This window comes from Nelumbo nucifera, chromosome 6 (genome assembly GCF_055504915.1).
Source record: "Nelumbo nucifera cultivar China Antique chromosome 6, China Antique-T2T, whole genome shotgun sequence".
Lineage (NCBI taxonomy): Eukaryota > Viridiplantae > Streptophyta > Magnoliopsida > Proteales > Nelumbonaceae > Nelumbo > Nelumbo nucifera.
The window spans coordinates 2,797,317-2,819,517 of record NC_142654.1 but is presented as its reverse complement, the minus strand read 5'-3'; the positions used below and the strand labels follow the sequence as shown (position 1 = coordinate 2,819,517).

Here is a 22,201-nt window from a genome sequence, read left to right as displayed (position 1 = left end):
TTTTTTTTTTTTAATTTATTGTGCTTTGAGGTTCTATTTAACCAGTTACGACAAATTAAGTCATAAGGGTGAATGTTGAATCTTCATTTCATAATTGAATGCTAGATACATTGAACATAAAAAACTATAAGGTCTATGTCGAAGCCATGAGGAAGAGCGGAGCTCAGGTCTGGTCCAGGTGTAATTAAATTGCATGCAGTAGTAGTAGTACGCCATGAGCTTGACAATTAAATTTTCCATTATTATAATGCAATGAAGCTGGAGAGTGGACAAAGCGCTTTCACATCAAATTAAATATGAATAAGTGGGCCCGTAGTCCTTCTATTCTACTTGGACCCATGAGTAGTAACACATCAAATCTGATACTCGGGCCCATGACACAGATGTCTCTTCCACGAGAACCACGAGTGAAGAGAGCGAATAGAACGTTTGGTTGTAGCAGCTATTGGTTTTGGTTCTGGTTCTGTCCCTTTCAAGCGAGCATCTCAAGCTGGTGTCACCACATACTAAAACAGTGTCCATGTGAATGGGGAATCTTATGACAATTTCATTTTTTCTGTTTGGACTTGTTTCAAAGGGGAGAGGTGGGTGGGGTTTGGTTGGAGCGTGAGAGGTGAGGATGGTAGGCAGGGCGTGATGGAGATGGAGGAATATCAAGTTTTCTCTTTTACAGGCAACAACGTTAAAATTCCTTCAGAAAGTTTGAGATTTTGGTCATTTATTTTTCACAGATTTTAGAATTATTATTAAAATATAACATAATAATAAATAAAATATGCTCTAAAAACATTAAAAGAAAATAACTAACTAGAATTTACCGAAAAGTTTCCAAATTGTTAAAAAGATATTAGGGGTTGGACCTTGTCAGCCCTTTTGCGAGAGACAAGTACGAAAATTGAGATGAATCTCAAGAAGGTTAAGGTCCTCCCCTCTTCTTGCAAATCCAAAATACGTGGCAATGAGTTGAGTTCTTTACGAGTTATTTGAGTTTGGCTTGTAAAAAGCTTGGTTCGATTCGGTTTCAACCGAGCTTCGAGCTGAGTTCGAGCCCAATTCATAGTCTTGATTAAGAAACGAGCCAAGTTCAAGTCTAATAGAGCTCGGCTCGTGAGCTGGTTCAAATAATATATAATAAAAATATTATAATTCTTAATTTTTTAAATATCAAATAAAAAATATTTTATATATAATTTTTTATTTTTATAAAACATTTTTTCTCAAAATCGAGCTCGAGCCAAGCCAACCTCGAGCTTATGAGTTTTTGACTCTAGTCGAGCTCAAGCTCGAGCTCGAGCCTTGTAGAACAATCTCAAACCAAGTTCGAACTTGAATCCACCCGTGAGTACAAGTCATGTGTAGCTTAACTGTTAGGCAAATAATGATCGAGTAACTAACTTTGGGTTTCATGGTAACTCAATTTTTTCATGAGACCCAAACCGTTCTTTTATAAATAAAATTGGTCAGTTATTTAATTTATCTAAATAAAATTCATAATCAAAAGATCATGGATAAATGATTTATCAAAAACAAACAGGACCTTGATAGCAAATTGTGTAAAAGCTAATTGCGAACTTACGGTGTCTCCTAATCAGTTCGTAGGATATTTCAAAACTTTTAGGTCTTGTTCGCTTTTCGGTAAGTTATTTACCCAAGTAAATGCAGTTACCTGGGTAAGTTATTTACCCAAGTAAATAAGGCAATAACCATTTTAGCCATAAAAATCCATTATTAAAAGGGGCATATTTGTCCCATTCAAGTGTTGGCAACTTTCTCCCTTGGTGGGAAAGTTATTTACCCACCTAGGAGATGGGTAAGTGATACCTAGGACAATAAATTTTCCTTGGTCCCCACATAAATTTGAAAAAAGAACATGAGATTCTTGGTCAATGAGAACTAAAATCTCTTTGACCAACTTTCCCCCCTCTCAAAATTGGAAAAAGAACGCCCCCTTGGAAGAAAAAAAAATTAGTTTGATGGCTGACATCATTTGGGTATAGTCAATTTGTTTTATATTGTTTGTAAAAATTTTGATTTACTTTTGCTTCAAATTTGATATTGTCTTGTTTGTTTGTAAAAATTGAAAAGCAAGATACGAAATAAAATAGTTTGGACCCACTTTATATGCAAGAGAATGGAGTAGCAAGAGGATCAATTCATTATTTGTTTGCCACTTGTGAGGTAGGAAGCAAGAAGGTGGGCTTTGATGCAATGGTTGGGTTGCTCCATAACAATCTGGGTGACCAAGGTTCAAATATTGGAAACAGCTTTTTTGTATGTAAAGGGGTAAGGTTACCCTGCATTGACGAGAACCTCCTCCACATTGTTAGCAGGTACATAAGGCAAAAAGTAAAAAAAAATTGTGTCTAAAATCACATGATTACAAACAAATAAATGCAAAGCTGAACTGGGTGCAAAATTTATATCAGCTACGCAACGGGAAACAAAATTTAAGTCCTTTTCGATGAAAATAAATTCCTAAACAGCATAGCATTAGCATGGTCGATGGTTACAAGTATCAGAGAATATAACAATGATGCCAATACTCACTTTATGTAAACGACAATGCAACCTTCCATACGGCAACATGATGATTGGAGGCTTGGAGTTTACTAGGGGTATCAATTGGACTGGATTTGGTCCAATCCCATCTAGTTTAACGTGAATCCATTACAAATGGATCAGATCCAATCCAATCCAATGAATATTTTAGACCATTTTGGACAGTTTAATATGTTTAGATTTGTTTTAATTTAGATTGGTTCCAATCCAAACCTGGTCCATTGACACTTGTATTCTTATCTTCTATCAATGAATCGGATATTGACTCAATCCAACCCAGTCCAATATAAATTCATTATGGATGGACCAGGTCCAACCCAATACAATCCAATAAATATTTTGAACCATTAAGTCTGGACTGGTCCAATTCAATATGTCTTGTTGATCCGTCCAACCCAATCCAATATGAATTGATTTTAGTTTGGACGGGGTCCAACCCAAAACTGGTCCATTGACAGTTTGACACCCTAGGAGCGACCAGTGTTCAATGAAAACGAAATGGGCTTACATATGGCCCCCTCCACTCCACAAGACCTCATCACATGTTGAAAATAAGTCAGCGTCTGCTTACGTTTATATATAATAGAAAATTAAAAGGGTAAATTGCTGAAACCATCCCTGAAGTTTGGTAATTGCAATCAACTTCCTTGAATTTTCCAACATAGTTGAAAGTAGACCCCCTCTACTAGAATCATTTAATAGGAGGCATGAAAATGTCCAAAATACTCATGCGGTTACTTCTCACAAAATGTTTATTTTCCAAATTTTCTCTTCATATAAATTGTTACTCCAAACCCTTCCAATCTCTTTTTCCATATTGATTTATTTTCCAAATTTGCTCTTCATATCAATCACTCAAAGGTAAAACAGCAACTTTAAATTCTCCTGTTTTTTGTTATTCATAAATTAAGTTTGTATTGTTTTTTCTATAGAGACGGGCCTCAATGGTAATTATATGGGTATTTTGGATATTTTCATGTCTCTTATTAGAAGATTCTAATTACAACTGTATCAAAAAGTTGGGAGGTGATTGCAATAATGCAATTACCAAACTTTAGAGAAGTTTCATCAATGGTCAGAAACTTAACTTTAGGGAGGTTGTAACAATTTACCCAAATTTAAAATACAATAAGTAGCTATTTATTATTGATTGGGCAATAATAGATTTCCATGCAATGCTGTGATTGAAGTAGTAGAGAACAGTCAAAAAGAAAAATGAATATCTCAAACTCAAAGACCCATCATCAGCAACTATTTATCAAAAAAAAAAAAGAAAAAAAGAAGAAGACATGTCTTCCCTCCATTAATGATCTAATCTAATCAAGCGTAATTAACTTGGGTGAGGATGATCCCCACTGATCACACCAACCTGGTATTTCTACGGCTAATCATATATTGTACAAATTAAAGAAAGGGAGAAGTATATAATATCCTTTGAACACATATTCAATTCCCCTCATGGCCATTCATCAGTATCAAGAAATGAAGCTATGGATCCGAGATCCATGGCAAAATTCTGTTGAAGACAACCATTTGCATTTAACTCCTCGGGCAGCATGGGTTCATCCAACAGTAGTAGAGAACAGTCAGAAGTCCCCGACAAGGTGTTATTGTCCCTTGTCAAATTTAAATTATGGCCAACTTGAAGATCACGCAGAAAATCAGATTCATGATGATGAGAGTAAGGTGCACAGAAGTCTCCAGATCCATCGGTAGTGTTGGTCGTCAGATTAAGGTTATCCTGGTGTGGAGCTGTCACCGAGTGGGTCTGATGGGGATGAATCAATGGGATCATTGGCATTGAGTCCTTCACTTGGTTATTTTGTAGAGAAGATGAGAATGCAGCGGCGGCCTGACTCGGTGGGGGCATAAGGACTTTGGTGCATTTCATTGCCTTGGTTCGGATTACATGTGGTTTAGTCCTCAGGGGGCCCGGCGGCGGCCTGACCGGAGTTGGCTTTTCCTTGGGCTTGGTGCTTATTGTTCGTCTTTGATTTGGATTTGATGGTGACAAACATGATTTGGCTTGAGCCTTCTTTCCTAAAGTTGTGTTCCAGTAGTTTTTGATTTCATTGTCTGTTCGCCCTGGTAATCTTCCTGCTATTAGGGACCATCTACAGATTACAGAGAAATTAATCCGTCAATTATATTATATATCAAAAGTCGCATATATAGACAGATGGAGGAGGAAAATTAAACCAAGGTACCTGTTCCCAAGAAGATTATGAAGTCTGATGATGAGCTCTTCTTCATCCTCTGATATATTTCCTCTTTTGATATCTGGTCTCAAATAATTCAACCATCTAAGTCTACAACTTTTGCCACATCGTTTTAAGCCTGCACTTGGAAAGAAATCTCTTAGTTATTGGATCAAGTAGTAATTAAGAGGAAAGGGGGGGGCTAACTTCTTATGAAAATTAATGCATACTTAATTAATTAGAAGGAGATATATAGTTTAAATTAGATTTAATGGCCAGTACGTAGTTGAGGGGAGAGAAAACAATTAAACAAGCAAGAAAGGAGAAGAAGATGAAATGTAGAAGAATAGAGAGAGAACCCAGAAAATAAGAAAAGCTGAAGAAACGTACCAGCTCTCTTGGGAAGGCTCCTCCATTTGCCTTCTCCATGAGCTTTAATGTAAGCTATAAGGATTTTATCTTCTAAGGCAGTCCAGGCTCCTCTGTTCAGTCCTTCCTTGGAGCAACACGGACTTCTTCCCATCTTTGTTTCTGTGCCTCAAATTGTTATGAATTTCTCTGTATGTACAAATATAAATAGACGGAGAAACCCGTGAGCCCTTTTATAATCACACGATTCACACCCTGGAGGCTGCAGCCACCGGTCTGCGGTCTTCTTTCTTTGAAAATAGTAGAAAAGGACAAACTTTAATAATAATAGGCGCTTTCTCGCCTATTGGCTAAAGCTTGTCTGGACCTGCTTTGCCTTTGAGAAAACAAGAAACCATCTGCTCCTCACACGCACATCCTATCATATATTGGAAACATTTCCTATATTTATATAGGAAATATAAATATATTGAAACGCCCATTCGTGAGGAGCACGATCCTGTGTAATGATCTGGTGGGTAAAAGACTTAAACATACCCACTCTTTATATAAATTGACCTGCATACCCTAAGTTTGTAAGATGGACTTAAAATACCCTCTATCTTAATGTTACATCACATCCAAATTCATTTAAACTTTTTTAAATTCCTATTTTGTCCTATACCTTCCATTCTGGGACTTTGTGGCTGCCAGATAATCAATCCTGTGTTGCTGATCATAATTAAGGAAAGGAAATCGTCAGTCTCCTTCTGCTAAAATTAGGGGAGAACATTTTCCTAATTAACCATGCATTGTTGTTTTGATGATCTCGTGATTCATCTATTTATCAAGCAATGTAGATTGAAACTTGTTCCTCTTTCTCAGATAAAAATAAACAATAACCTTGGAGTGCAATTCAAAAAGGAATTAACCGTTTTGTTTCTTCTAATAATAAGATGAAATCTTCCAGCAGTCACAAAATCCAAAAACAAGTGCTTGAGGTTAGTTTGTATTCTTCTAATCTAAAAAAACTTCATGGTCCTGCTACCAATGACTTCTATAAATCCAGTGGCTGGGTTAAATCTACGAATGAGTTGACGAGTTTAGACATTAGAGACACCAAAATGAAGTATCTGAGGTGTTCTGAACGAGGACATAATCAGATAGTCCTGTCAATTGGATGAGGCCGAGGTGGAAGGACGAAGTCGTGCACCGAAATCTGCAACTAAGAGAAAGGTCAGAGGCTCAAGGAGTTGTTTCCTGGGTAGGTATTCTGACACTCACTTCGCAGCTCCTCACCTTGGGAGCCCCAGCATCAGGCCACGTCGACACCACGCATAACGAAAGAGCATGAATAAAGAGTGTCCTACACAAACAAGGAAGTGGACTTTGTTAGGGAAGATGAAACCTCCCGAAAACCTCAGCGGACGCCCTCATCTCAACAATCCCATAAGCCCTATCCATTTGGGACACAAACACCCAACTATAAATAGGTATTCCTCGCTCGAGATAAGGGACTTTTGGAAGAACACTTTTTGAATACCTCTTTGCATTATCTCTTCGGCTATGACCAATGGTATTTCAACTTGCTCATCCCGACCACATCTTTCTCTACCCTACTGACTTGAGCAATGGAGTACCTACTTGGGGAACAACTCCTCGGGCCTCTAACCATTCTCCTAGTTGTAGATCTTGGTGCACGGCTTCGTCCCTCCACCTCGGCCTCGTTTAGTTGGTAGGACTAGCTGATTGTATCCTCGGTTCGGAACACCTTGGATCGGACAACATCAGATTGGCACTGTCTATGGGAAATGAACAAAAAGTCTTTTCTCAAACCCCTCCCCCTGCACTAAAAGCAATCATGCCTAAGAATACATCCAACCACTTTGGAACCCGTTCCCCATCTCGGGAATCCCGCTTATTTTGCAGCTCTCCACCTCGGAAGCCCCAACATAAGGCCATGTTAATGCCACGCGTAACGGAAGAGCATGACTAAGAAGGAATGTCCTACATGAACAAGGAAGCGGACTTCGTTGGGGAAGAGGAAACCTCCCGAAGACCTTGACGGACGCCTTCATCTTGACAACCTCAGAAGCCCTATCCATCTAGGACACAGACACCCAATTATAAATAGGTATTTGCCGCTTGAGATAATGAACTTTTGGAAGAACACTCTTTGAATACCTCTTTGCATTATCTCTTTGGCTTAGACCAATGGTATTTCAACTTGCTTGTTTCGACCACATCTTTTTCTACCTTACTGACTTAAGCGTCGTAGTACCTACTCGGGGAACAATTTCTCGGGCCTCTGACCTTTCTTCTGGTTGTAGATCTCGATACACGGCTATCTTTCCATCTCGACCTCGTCTAGTTGATAGAACTATCTGATTGTGTTCACGATTCAAAACACCTTGAATCAGACAACAAGTATGTTTAAGTGTGATGATGATGAAGACAATATATCGCACCATAACGTTTTTCTATCTTGATAAGATGATGAGAATGATAGGAAGTGGGGAGTAACTAATGAAATTCTGTTTGGTTGCATGCATACATATATGTGGAAGATTTTTCCCACCATGCCTAACTTTGTCTTATATAATTAGTAAATAATCAGCACTACTACATGCTCATCATTTTTTGGCAAAATATATAATAAAAGCTATGTTCAAAAGATTACTTGTGAATCCTAACCACATTATATATGTTGAGTGGGAGCGATTAGTTAGGGCACAAACCTGATGAAAAGACAAAGAAATTAAAGCAACCACTTATTTTTCTTTTTGTTATATATTATATTGCACTTAATTCTTTTTGACAGAGAGATCAACTATCACATTCTATATGGTAGTAGACTAATAGTGTGATAATCATATTCTATATAACTAATTAAGTGTGATAATATATAACGGGATGCTGCTGCTACTGTTGCTACTAATGAGGTAATAGGATGCTTCTATAAGTGTGATTTTTAAATTTTAATTACTGTGCTTGGGTTATTTTCTTTCGTTTCATAGATGCTTTCGCTTAATGAATGAGTGGGAATGGATCACATGATCGAGCTCCTTTGTGGGTCTTAATTTTCAGTAGCATTAATAAATTCCTGTTCAGGGAGCTCATCACACGAGTTCCATATTCCATCCAAGACATCATAGTTGTCCAATGGAGGTTGGGTGGAGGCATACAGTAAATAAGTTGATAACAATGAAATGACAACAAAAGCAGAGCAGAAGGGTCCAAGAAAGGATCACTTTTGCTGTTTGGAAAAAAATAAACAGCCTGAAAGTGAAGGGAAGGGCGGAAGGGCCGTTAAAGTCATTTTCGTGCGAAAGTTAGAAAGATGAGCCCCTGGGCCCTGGCAAGCGAGAAGTATCACCTCATCGGCTCCTCCAACAATCCTTTCTGTTTTTCAAATAAGGCTATGTTTGTTTTATGTGTAAATTCAAATTTACACCAATAAAAAAATATGAACCAATTTAGTGATAGATGAAAATTGGAATAAGTTGTTTTTGAACATTTACACCAATCATATTTGGTTGTCAAGATGTATATTTTGATGATTTTTTTTTTTTTTTTTTTGTCAGCATTTGAAATAGAGGTTGGTGTAAAAATCTTGTGGATATGGAAGTGGGAAAAATCTGTGGGTAGGAAATCTAGAGTATTCTAAACTTTGATGGAGGGAGTCCAAATCACTTGCCAACAAAATACATTCCACCAATATGATCTGATACCACACATCTCATACTGGCAGGTCCCACTTTTATAGTGGGTTTCAGTCTCATAGTAAGGTGTGTGGTGTTAGATCAAGTTGATAGGGGGAACGTGTTTTGTTGGCAGGACATATCCCTGCATGGATGGAGGGCGGCTTAGTCCTAGCTAGCACGGAATCCATGATGTTGTTGGGCATGTGTGGCTGGAATTTGCCGTACTCTATTGAATTAGGCTAGCTGGTAGTTAAGGGTGGCAATAGGGCAGGTTTGGGAAGAGTTTTGTAAATTCTAGGCCCTATATGTCTTATTAGGCCTCCCAACCTGTACCCCCGCCCCCCGCCCTCTCTACACGTGAAAACGCAAAACCCTCCCCAACCCTATCCTTCTTGCAATTGAGAGCGGGGTGGGTTAGATTGACTGTTTGGGTCAAGAACCCACATCTAATTCCCATTATTTCCTGTTATATGTAAACAATAAATAAGTAAAATAACATAAACAAACATCCCAATTTCCAATTATTTGATTAAAACATGCAAATAATAAAAACTAACAATTATTCTTTATATAAAATTCAATATATTATTAAATATGATACTTAATACATAAATTCAAATGCCTTAACATTACCCTACCAGTACTGATATGAGTTCTAAAATCTCATAACCCGTTCCTGCTCCAAAATCCTATTTTAAAGCAAAAGAAAAAAAAAAAAATCCACCCTAGCATGACGAGTAGTAAGGGCGGATTCCCAGCAGATAGATAGGATAGAAATTCACATTGTCTCATACCATGATGCAGTGGAGCTGGGGGTTTGACGTAATTTACATAAATCATAGAATCATATATAGGAGGTGAAGCCGTGAATGGGGGCTACTCACTCTTTCAGTTTGTTTGCAACGCAATTTAATATACTTCAATTGGTCCAGAAGTATGGAAATGCAAAATAGTTGAATGGCATATATATATTTTTTTTGTTTTAAATTTTACTTTTTCTTGTTTATTTATGGTGTACATGAAGCAATATAAAACCTAAAATAAAGTAAAATAAAGCCATAAGTAAAAATACTGGATTTTAATTATACGTTTTGATGATTTGCACTCTCATGCATTTGTATTATTAATATTGCAAATGAAATTGCATTGCAAACAAATGGATACCTCATAATAATCAAATTAAATGCGGCCCTTATTCATTTAACAAATTATATTCAAATACATAGTTGAAAACTCAAGATAAATTCCCCCGCTTTTAGCATAGGAATCCGAACTGCCAGTCTAAGTCCATTTGGCCACCGGCCTGTAGCTTGTTTATGGCTAAGCCGGCAGTTGCATGACCGTTGGCTTTGATATTTCTTTTATTTTTATACTAGTTTAATTTCATAACAAAAATCTCAATTTAATACCTGTTTAATACAAATCTCATAACAATTGATACATAAAAAACAATTTAAATAAAAATGCAATTAAAAACAAAATCTATTAATTGAATTTTTAATTATTATAATATCCAAAATAAATTGTCTAAATACAATATCCAACTGACATATAAAAGTAAAAGGAATTAAACAAAAAACAAATTCTTGGATAATTTAACATGTCTTCCAATGCAAATCCACTTAACATAATGGTTGAACCTGCAAATCGTATCATATAAATTATTAGGGAATGGAATATGTTTATCATTAAAAGATTGGTCAATGCTCAAAATACAAGAACAAGTAAAATGAAGTGAAAATCTTTAAAAAATATTGTCTTCTCACTTTGTAAGGGCTGACTTTGGCCAACTTGGACGTCTGACATTTAAGCTGCAAAAGAATGTCGGTTTAAATTATTTATAAGATCAAAATTTTGCAATTGATGACAATTCAAAAAAATGCAACTGATAAAAAAATTAAAAAATGCAATGTAGGCAAAGAATGGAAAAAAATTCTTGGAGGTTTAAGTAACACACCATTAAGAAAGCGAACTAATATTTAAGAAGGTATAGAAGAAAATTGTTTTCCTATAATGTGAGGGCTGATTTTGCTCTTCAACTTAGACATTAATCTCAATTATTTGACACTTGAATCACAGATAATCTTCACTATAGCAATTAAGAAGGGGAAGGTCTTTGCTAATGGCACAGAACTATTTTTGACTAGGATGAATAAGGAGAGCAGATTGAATGGAATCCTTCCAACCCCACAGCCTAAGAGTTGCTATGGGTCACTGATGACAACCTTGACATAACAACCTTGCCAAAGCAAAGCACCCTAAGAGACGTATGCATGTCTCTTTGGACCCCTTTTCCCTCAAAAAGACATGCATGTGGTCTAGGTTGGATTCTTTCAATTAACGAGCTAGCTGTTTGGATTCAATTGCATAAAAATGAATTGGATTAGATTCTTTGCCCATTATATTTGGGTTGGATCAGACTTGGACAATTTTTCTTATGGGCCCATATTGTATTGAGTTAGATTGGGCCATAAATCGGTCCATTGACACCCCTATTGATAATAGTCCATATAGTCAATTAAGGTATTGACAACAATTAAGAATGAATTGGTTGTAATAGGAGTTTCACGTTTCATTACAAATGACAACTCAAATTGGGTTACAGTTGGCCCAACAGATATCCCCTACCTATACCCATGCAAGAATCATGTTTTGGCATAGGAACTTAGGGGTAGAAGTGAAGGATCCAGGTATTACCCATGCAAGGATCAAGTTTTAACATCGATCGTAAAGAAAACGATAGAACATAGGTAAAGAGACTCTCTTAGATTTTCCCCATTAATAAATTTCTGGTTCAAATGTTTTATTTGAAGCAAAATTAAGTATATGAAACAAATATAGGAAAAGAACATAATGATCAAACAACAGTTGCTTACCTAGCTAGCCTTTAGACTATAGTTTGATGATGCCCCACCGGCCATTTGCAATTATCCATTTTGGAGGAGAATGAGATGGCATGCATCCCAAAACTGGCCTTCAATTAATTATTGTACCTGAAAGTGGATATTAAGGAATTAGGGTATATATGCCTATCATTTGCATGCCTCATAACAACAAGAAATCCACACAAGACCATAGATGGTCATCCTCTCATCAAGTAAAGCGTTACCCTTTACAAAGTAATTAACTAAATAGAAAGAAACACACCTTAGAAGCAGTTGCATAGGTTATGACATCGATATCACCACTTCTATCAGATATTGGACCAATTCAAACCAATTCGATCTGAATCTGTGTTTAATACTTGTCAGCTATCAAACAGTATACGTTGCTACACTTACACACTAATAGAAAGTACTGTTTCATAGCAAAACTTTAGATTTATATTCAAAGGTTGATTGTGGAAGACAAATTAAAGTTGGCTTGCCATGCATGCTTCTGAGTTCTGCTGCTGGCTAGCTACCTATTTGACACATTGGGCTCCATACCGACGGCCTATTGCTATTGCTATAGTTTGTAAAAATTCTGGAGAGCCCAAATTGGATGTGAGCGAGACACCAACGTTAAAGGACACTCCGTTTTGGTTTCTTAATTTTGATCAATAATTTATCAGAATCATATCGGATGATCAAAGCAATCAAACCGGGCTCAGTGTTGTTGGTCTCAAATGAAAGAGAGGCCGAATATGGGTCCACAGGAAGAGCTAGCACGGCTGGAAAAGTCGTAAGCTGACTCTCCGTATAATCCATCTTTAATTTGTCCTTGAAGCTGGAACAACTAATGTACTCAGAAATAAATAATCATCGCTCATATTCGCTGAAATCACTGTGCTTTGTTTCTCATACCGTCATACGGCAGTCGGCAGTCAAGTGAACACGAGAAAGCGATTTCACATGACATGGGTAGTCTGAATTAGTTGAGCCCGGTCGGTTCTCCTGTCGTAAGTTCCAAAACACCTCCAGCGTGCATGATTTAACACTGCTCGTGCTCGTGCTCGTCTCCTCATTTCACTACTTGCAAGTTCCAACAAATTGATTTTATCAGGACGTACAAAAATAAAAAAACAAAATTATTAATGACATTTAGAAACCAATGCTGCTGCTCCTCACAAATGGGCGCCTCACATGTACGTACATCCACCGTGCATTGAAAATATTTCCCATGAATAATAACTAATAAGACGGGAGATGTGCGTGTGAGGCGCCTGTGATCCGGTGGTATTCCCTGTACGTAGTTTGGTGGGATAAGTGTATTTGTCTGAAAATACAGGTGAGTTAAAAATAATTACTATAGTAGTTTACCCTTCAAAAAAAGGCTTGAAAATTAATATATAATTTTTCTAATATATTTTATAGATACATATGCACATGCTGGACCGATTCTGAAGGCCTGCTGGTTTATATTGGATGATCAATTAAGTTCCGCACAGGCATAGGAACAGCACGTTGTTGAGTACTTGAGTTAATTGAGTTTGAGTTTGGGCCCAGCCCTCAGATGCATATATAGAACGTTTGCAATTGATCAGTTCGATCCTGAGCCGGGCCGTAGCCAGTCTAGAAATTAAGGCTGAGGCCAGGGCTCATCCCTAATTCACAGCATCAGCATGTCTCTTTTGTCCATATCTATGTACTTTTCATTGTGAGACTGATCAGACTAGTCTTTTTATTTTATTATATATATATATATATATATATATTTCTAGCCCAAGAAAACTGGAAAAGGTAGCCACTAGCCATCATCTCAAAAGTGATATTGGCTCTAGCTAATGGTTTATTCCTTAGGGTGGTTAGCTAGCCTAAAAACAAATTAGCTAGCTAGGGTAGCTTGATCACCTTTAAGGCCGAGTCTGATCTGAATTTCGAAACAGTTTTACAGTGCTAATGCCACACCCACCCACACAACAATCAGCTTAAAGCGTAGGCCAAAGCCAAGTAAAGTTCAATCATCAAATCTTTTCAACTAGACTAGACAAACTAGGTTGACCTAGCCTTGAGGATATATATATCACGAGTCAGCTTCATTCATTTGTAAATTGTAACCCTAGCTAATTAACACCAAGAGCTCGATCCATTGACTTGGATTGGCTAATTAGCTAGGTTGAGAGTCTAGAGTCATTTCCATGCATGCATTTGTTCATGTGGATATCTCTGGGGATCTTCAAATCTGGACATTTCCTCAGCTCCCTTGGTTTTTAAATGAAGCTAATATATAATTACGACCCAGATGAAAGGAGTGTAAACGACATTTTGTGATTGGTGGCCATTTGGACTTATCCAGATGACCTCTTAATTTTCATACCTCAGTTTCTGAGAAAGTGCCCCCGGCCGGTCCCCCCTAGCTACTTTATAGTCATAATTAAACTTGGAAGCCGGATTTCAAATATTCCCTTTGAAAATGAGTAGGCCTGCAATTATGATTTCCACATGGAATGCAAGTAATGTTTTCTTGTATCGTTTTTGAAGAATAATACAAAGTTTTTAGTTTTTACCAATTATTAATTGAAGTAAGAAAAAAAGTTCAAAACAGAAAGTGGATATTAAAGTAGGTGATTTTATATTTATCAATAAAGCTCAACTGATCCTTCTATCACGTATACTGAAACCGATTACAACAAATCCAATACGTATCAATATCAATATATACAAGTCGAAAGTGATTTATGTTGTAGCAATGACATCATCAATTAATGAGGTGGAGGTGAAGAGTTGTAATAAAAATGTTTAGTTGGTAAGACTAAAACACATGCTCCATGCGAGTATTATTATTTACATATTAATTTTTATAAATTAGCAGCTGGGACCTAAAAGAGGCTGCTGCGCATGCGCAATTCCATGATCAGAATCAAATCCCATCACACCCTTCATGAAGGAAACCCCTTGTGCGTGCGTACGCATATACTAGCTAATTCGGATATCACTGAAAACACATCAGGTTTTCAAGGTCTTCCTTTCCTCTTCATGAGTTTAAGAATTTCTTAAAGGAAGATTAATTATATGACTCTTCCCGTTTAATTAATTATATTGATGATGATGGCTTCTATTTATGCTTACCTTTTGTTGGGGATTATTTATAATTTTATTCTTAATGCTGTTGGGCATGCAGGGTTGAGTGGGATAAGAAGTACCGATTTTGTGTCCCTTGTATTTATTTATCTTTGATTTCCTTGATTAAAAAAAAATTTAAGATGGACACCCCTCCACCCACACCAAGAGCAAAATTTGAAATTTGGGGTTAAAAAAAGTTGAAGTAATTTTATATATGTAATTAATTATTTCGAATTTTACCAGACAAGATAAACTCGACCGTTTTAGACGATGAAATTCTTGCCGGTGTGCCGTGTTATATTTATATAGAAGAAGTTTGTAGTAATTAATGAGGTAGCCAGACCTCAGGTTATGAATTATGCAAAATTCCTCCAATTGATAACAAATATACATATATAATTACTCATAAAGTCTTTGGTTCGATGAAGTGTAAATCCTAATAAAACAAAACTTCCTCAAACTGAGTTCTCACTAGCAGCTGCAATTACCTTTGAGGAAGTTTATGCCTAAACATTGGCTTTGTCTTTGAAAATTAATTCATGTCATGATGTCATAGAGGAGGAGGGATGGCAATAATTCAACAATTTTTTGTTGTTCTCCCTCTTTCTTTCGATCAGTTCTGGATTGATCGAAACATGTGCTTGGCTTTTCATCAACCATCAGCCTTATCTTCTCACTGGCTTTTCAATGGCAACATATGATATATATAAACGAATTCTTTTTTCTTTTTACTTGTTCTTGTTACTTTCTGGTTGTTGTTTTCCTCCTATGCTATATACATACAAGCAGGCGCGATTAACTCTAGGCTTTCGTGCTACCTTTCTGTGTTATTTTAATCGCTATATATATGTTTGTCTGTGTCAAAGCTCTTTATTTAATTAATTTCCCGCACCTTGGTGAACACGTTTTAATTGAGAATGTGATTTTAGTAGGTACGAGTCTACATCCCCCAGATGTATGTGCATTTAAGGAGGATTACTCTGGTTACCATTTCACTGTATATACAGCATGTGGAAGTGGAACTACTACCTAAAGAACCAACACCAACCCATTTCCAAAATTTCATATACAGCAAGACAAAATTAAAAGAAAATAAAACTTACTCAGTAAGCAAAGCAGCAGCACAGTAAACACTGCATGGGTTGGATGATTTGGTGTTGTTATATTTTAAAAAGTAAAATGCTAATTAATTAATTGCTACCACAGTGTCCTAACGCAGGGCTAGAACACAAAATCAAGTTATTTGATTTATATCTATGGCTTTATTATGATATCATTTCATTTAATTCAAGGCGGGGCTTATTATTGCTTGCACCACAATTGTTTGTGGAATATTGACTGTAGGGACCAGACAGATTTCGAATGACATAACGTATTCTTAACAAGGTTCAAAGTATTGTTATATTTTAGTTTCATTTATTTTTTTTCAATACCGATTCGGAGTAAGTGGTGACTATCCTCTAAAACCAGGTCCTGACCCAATACTATTGGAAAGGGGCCGATACGTAATAATTTTTTGAATTTTGATTGGGTGTAGGGTACGATGCATTTTTATGGCATGGGAAAATATCAAGGAAAAGAAAAGCAATTTTGATTGCTCAGAATGCTCTGATGGTGCACATTCACCATTGCAACTCCTAAGTAGTCGACATCCTTTTTTTAATCTTTTCTTATTTGTTTTTTTCTTTTCTTGCAAATTTGGGAGTTAAAGACATGAACGGATACAATCAGTTGAGGAAATTGTCTTTTCACACAGAAGTTCTAACCTGTTTCAAGGAAATCCATCTAAACTCAAAGTAGTAGTATGTGGAGTGGAAGACCATTTTTCGAATTATGTACATCAAATTTCACCTGTATCTGTTTTTTATTTGTCTTATTTTCAGCTGACATTTTGCGTGTTCCGTTCAGAAATTCAGCGGTGATGCCATAAGATAGAGTAGGTGTGTGAGCTGACTTTATGATCTGTTTGCTTCCAACAAATTTCTGTTCGGGACTTCGGGTTATTAAAAGGAAAAGGAATACCAACTGAGGGATGAATTGTCCTAATGGTGGTGGTGCGATTTTGAATCTAGCTATTATATCTCTATAAGAAAAAAAAAGCTGTTAATGTAATGTTGTACAATTCATTTTTCATTTAAAAGAGTAATGACTCCTATACAAGTTTCAAGCAATAATAAATATTCGAAAAAATAAAAAAGAAAAGGAATGAAACAAAAGTATTTTATTAAAAAGGTATCTTAAGACGCAAAGAGGTAGATATTAGGAGTGTTAGAAGCAAATTAATATTTGCTCCAAGGTAAAAGTAATGAGAATGCATCATATATAGATCAAATTAAGTAGCAACGTCGTTATGCCTGCTTATGTTTTGTTCGTGGTTTTGAAAACTGGACTGGACCAGTCGGTTGGACCGGAAAAATCAAGAACCAGTCACCTGATCGGTTCTGTTTTTTTCCAAAACCGTAGATTTTGTTCAGCAAACCGCTGAATCGGCCGGTTAATCATTCAAATGGTTTTGACCATTTTTTAATTTTTTTTATTAGAATGGGCCAACTGTTTAGGTAAAACGGTCAGACTGTTCGAATCGGTAACCAGACCCTTGACTGATTCAGTCACTGAGTCGGTTTTAAAAATCATGGTTTTGTTGTCTTTTGTTCAGATTTCAGCATTTCCTGCTTCATACACTAACACAATCTGTTGTTTTTTTTTCATATTTTTTTGACCCGCATGCATTAATTCATAAATATATAAATTTCATGCACTTGTTCAAAGCATCAGATACTTTTGGCATATTAGGAAAGAAATTTCAATATAACATGCATAAAAATATATCAATAACACTGAATATAAAGGTTTTAATAAGATATATACATTAACTTTATATTATGAGGAGTCACATCATAGTCAAACATACATGAACATCTAAACAATATTTATTAAAATTATAATCACAACAATATTCAATAATTCAATTCAACACATATAATATAATCCAACACAAGATATTAATGTCTAATAATTAAAAAGTATTTGTTTTTAATTCTGAAAATTACAAAAAAAAAATCATATTTGAAGAAAAAAATATTAACTGATGTATGGATATGATAGATCAGCCAAATATTAAGAATATATTCAACCCTAATGGGCAAATTACAATAAAAAATAATTAATTAATATTTATTTTTAATTCTGAAAATTACAAAAAAAAATCAACAAAAACATCATATTTGAAGAAAAATATCAAATTATCTATATATATGATAGATCAGCCATATATTAAGAATATATTCAATCATTATAGGCAAATTACGGTAAAAGTAAATAATTAATATTTGTTTTTAATTCTGAAAATTACAAAAAATCAACAAAAAAGCATATTTAAGGAAAAATATCAAATGATATATGGATATGATAGATCAGACATATATTAACAATATATTCAATCCTTATGGGAAAATTACAATAAAGATAATTAATTAGTATTTTTTTAAGTCTGAAAATTACAAAAAATCATATTTGAAGAAAAAAGATCAAATGATCAATGAATATGATAGATCGGTCATATATTAAGAATATATGCAGTTCTTATGGACAAATCACAATAAAAGATAAATATTGAATATTTAATTCCAAAAATGACAAAAAGTTCAAACAAAAAATACTAGACAAAAAATTTCAAATATTACATGGATATGGTAGATCATCCATAGGTTTCTAAAAAAATCCATTGTAAATATTGGAAATATTGTGATTTTCTTTCCATATATCTACACATATAATAAAAAAAATTGTGATTTTTGACATGGGAAATTTAGATCATCCAAGATTATAACACATTCAAGTATTCAAACAGAAAAACAACAAATCAAAAGGATTAAATGAAAAAAAAAGTTGAAAAATTCACCTATTTTCGAAATATTTCCCAAAACTTGAAAAATCTTCTCTTTTGATGTGTTTTTGTTGTTTTGTAGATCTTGCAACGTAGACAAATTTTTCAAAGATTTGGAGTGGTTTGGGGGGGGGGGGGGTTGAAAAACCCATTTGTCATTTTAAGTTTCTGTCCATATCGTTTTGGTATTGTATCGATAGATACACCTCCATATCAACCGATACAATATCGAAATGCCCAAAACACTACTATTCTGTGTCTCTTTTTCTAAGATACGATACAATATGCCCCGAATCATACTATGCTATCTACCTTGTAAATCCTAATTCATTGTAGCAATTTGGACTGTGAGTACTGGAGTATTCCATTATCTGATTCAATGGGCTCGTGTTTTTGGACTGCTGATCATATATTAATTAATTATCTGATTCGTCCACAGTTGTACAGAGTATTCTTATCTACTACCATTACTAATTAAGCTACCACAAAATGCATGCATGCAGCAGTCTTTCGTAGATGAAATTAATTAGTGGATTAATGCATGGTTTTTTGTTTCTGGTAAAGTTATGACTCATCATCTTGATTCCAAAAAGCCCATTAGAGTTAGAGGCAATCCTCCTTCCTGACTCCAGAATCCGGAATTATTTATTGTAAACACTAATTTAAGGGTGAAAGAAATCTGATCAAAAGATAAGGGGATGTTTGGAATCATGATGGTTTTTCAAAAAAATGGTGCTATGTCAGATTTATATAGGCGTTTCAATAAATGTTCATGTATCTCATTGTTTGGTTCAGCCAATTATTAAAAAATTAGGTATGCCTCAAAAATTGGGACTCCACCGATGCGGCGTTTCATGCATCGGTGAACTAATTCTTCTAACGATTGATTGATGTGTATTCTATGTGGTGCTTATCTATCAACACATACATGAAAAATGGTGATAAAAATCGTCTTACCAAACAACATAGTATTATTCATTGTCTACATGGCAGAAGCGTTTTTTTGTAAAAATGGATCTTGAAAACATGAACATTTTTTCTTAAGAATCGATCCCAAAAAGCACCTATGCTTCCAAACATCACGAAGATTGGTTGAGTTTATTCATTGGATATACATAGTCAAGGATATGTACAATTTGAAATTTAAATGATACAAGAATTATCTGTAGCAAAACCTATATCCAATAGATAGTAGATATCCACGAGGATCAGTCCTAAAGACTAGGCCCTAAGGGACGTGTTTCAAACACGTGCATGCATCATCATCATTTTAAAAGAATATTGGATGGTAAAATACTATTTGTCAAAAAAAGGAAACAAACATAATTAAATTAAAATAAACACAAATCTAAATCTGTGTTAGGTCTTTGGGTTGGGCAATAATGGTGGCATCTTCTTGTCCATTTCATATTAATTAACTATTCAACTGTTTTCTCTAATTACAAATTAGAACCAGTTGCACGAAGTTAACTAATTGAAAACTTAAATATATCTTTAGCATTCATAAATTAATTTAAACATGTTTTTCAAAAATATTTAAATATACTTTGTGGCCCTTTCATCCTTTATTTTCTTTCATATTTTTAAAATATACTTTAAATTTTTCGAATTCATGTGGGTGGTGAGCAACAAGTCAACAACGTATACCAGAATCTCTCTCTCCACCCCCACATGGCCATGCATGTACGAACAATAACCTAGAGAAGATTGTAAGCCCATCCAATATGGTAATAAAATCAATAACAATACAGATCTCAATTCTACAAACAATATCCAACTTTTCCAAAATGGAAGACATATATAAATATCAAGCTTCCCAAGGTCATATATTATTAAAGCAAATACCTCCTCCACATGGAAAATCCAGAAAACCCATTCCTCTCAACCTAGAATCCATGATGAGAACCCAACTTCATAAAAACTACCAGCTTCAATGTGAAATAAGAAGCTTTAAAATTTAAAATGTTTAGATGAAAGGGATTCTCAAAAGACTGATGATAAGATCAAATTATGAAGTTTGATATTGACCAATCAAATTCTGATATCTATGGGCGTGAGTTCCTCAAATTGAACCAGTCCATGGTTTGGGACGTATATGGATAGAAAAGCATTCTCTACGATCCCAAGACTCCGATAGCATATTCTGTAATTTATTTGCATCTACACGTAAAAATATACCACAATTAAATGAATGGAGAGCATATGATCTCTCTCTCTTCTCTTTTTCTCTTAACCCTAAGTATGTATTGGTGTCAGTTTTTTCTTTTACGTTCCTTCTCCTTGTCCAAAGCATAAAATAGGAGTTTTAAACTTTTAAATGACTTTACAAGTGATTTCTCATTAATGGAGGATATATTTAAGTGAACTCAGGGTATGTTTAAGTCATTTTGAAAAGCTCAAGCTCAGGATGCCGCTTAAGTAACTTTATGAAATGTTAGAGTAGGTTCTTTTGACCTTTTCTCGTTTCTCTTTACGGAAAACCAAGCAAAACCGTGTTTTATTTCCATTGGTGATTGGTTGAGCAGCAGATACATACATTATACAATTGAAAGTTTGAAACTGAGTAATAAATGCATAATTAGACTAATAGCTTAGTTCCCGTAGAAGCTATTTGGTACAGTGTGGTTTATTTAACAGTTAGACACCATTCATTAGAAGATGTCATTACAAGGTATATAAACTGAATAATAAATAAATGCATTGGTGTTAAAAAGAAATATTAAAATAAAATTTTAACGAAGGATTGAATTATACATACCGAAACAAACATTTATTTAATAGATGTTCTACCAAACAACGTTTTAAAATAAACATCATCAAGAACAAAACACCATCATTGTTGCAGAGTAGCATCTGGCAGTAAAGTATAATTATATTATTTATATTGAAAACAAGTGAAAGGTGTATGTGTTAGTAGCTCTTCATTTCCAACCAATAAAACTCAGGCCAGCAATGGTAGATTCTTTCTAACAAAGTTATAATTAGGCAATTAATTAATACCAGAAAAACATGGGTAAGCGGTTAACACAAGCGTACCGTCTTCCTTTAATCGCGTTTTAGGTTATAACAAGTTTTAACTAATAAATTGTGCCGTGATTAATTGCCTAATCAAGGCACGTGCGTTTATAATGCTAATACAAGTTATATCCTCAACTTGAAGTCGGGCTCTCCGTCCCTTTACCGTTTACTAGCCCGCCACCCTCAGTTATTTAATTAGCGTTTAATAAACTAATTAAGACATAAGAATGCCGCGGCTTACTCTTTCAAGTCTTAACCACATCGGTAATTAATCAATAATCAGCATCAATCACTTGAATAATGACATTTTAATAATACAGTATCAGGGCTCCGAGTTGCAATATCCACCTGTTTAATTAATTAATTACTTGGTTCGGTCCCAGCACACGATGTATGTGTTTTATGTATCATCACATTCGCATGTACCAACCAGCCACCAAATTAAGCAAATAATATATAATACATTGATTAAGAAAGCAGCAATCGGGTTATCGGATCAAGGAC

The 22,201-nt window shown here is 35.2% G+C and overlaps 1 protein-coding gene across 1 annotated transcript; it reads right to left on the bottom strand.

Annotated features, from left to right (window-relative positions):
* Window positions 1-3,743: 3,743 nt before the first annotated feature.
* Window positions 3,744-5,341, bottom strand: LOC104609339 (transcription factor MYB1-like). Its single transcript, XM_010275626.3, has 3 exons — window positions 5,148-5,341; window positions 4,767-4,896; window positions 3,744-4,673 (listed from the first exon to the last, which is right to left on the bottom strand). Exons 1-3 carry the CDS (start codon window positions 5,278-5,280, stop codon window positions 4,016-4,018), a joined length of 921 nt encoding a protein of 306 aa, XP_010273928.1. The 5' UTR covers window positions 5,281-5,341; the 3' UTR covers window positions 3,744-4,015.
* Window positions 5,342-22,201: the final 16,860 nt, after the last annotated feature.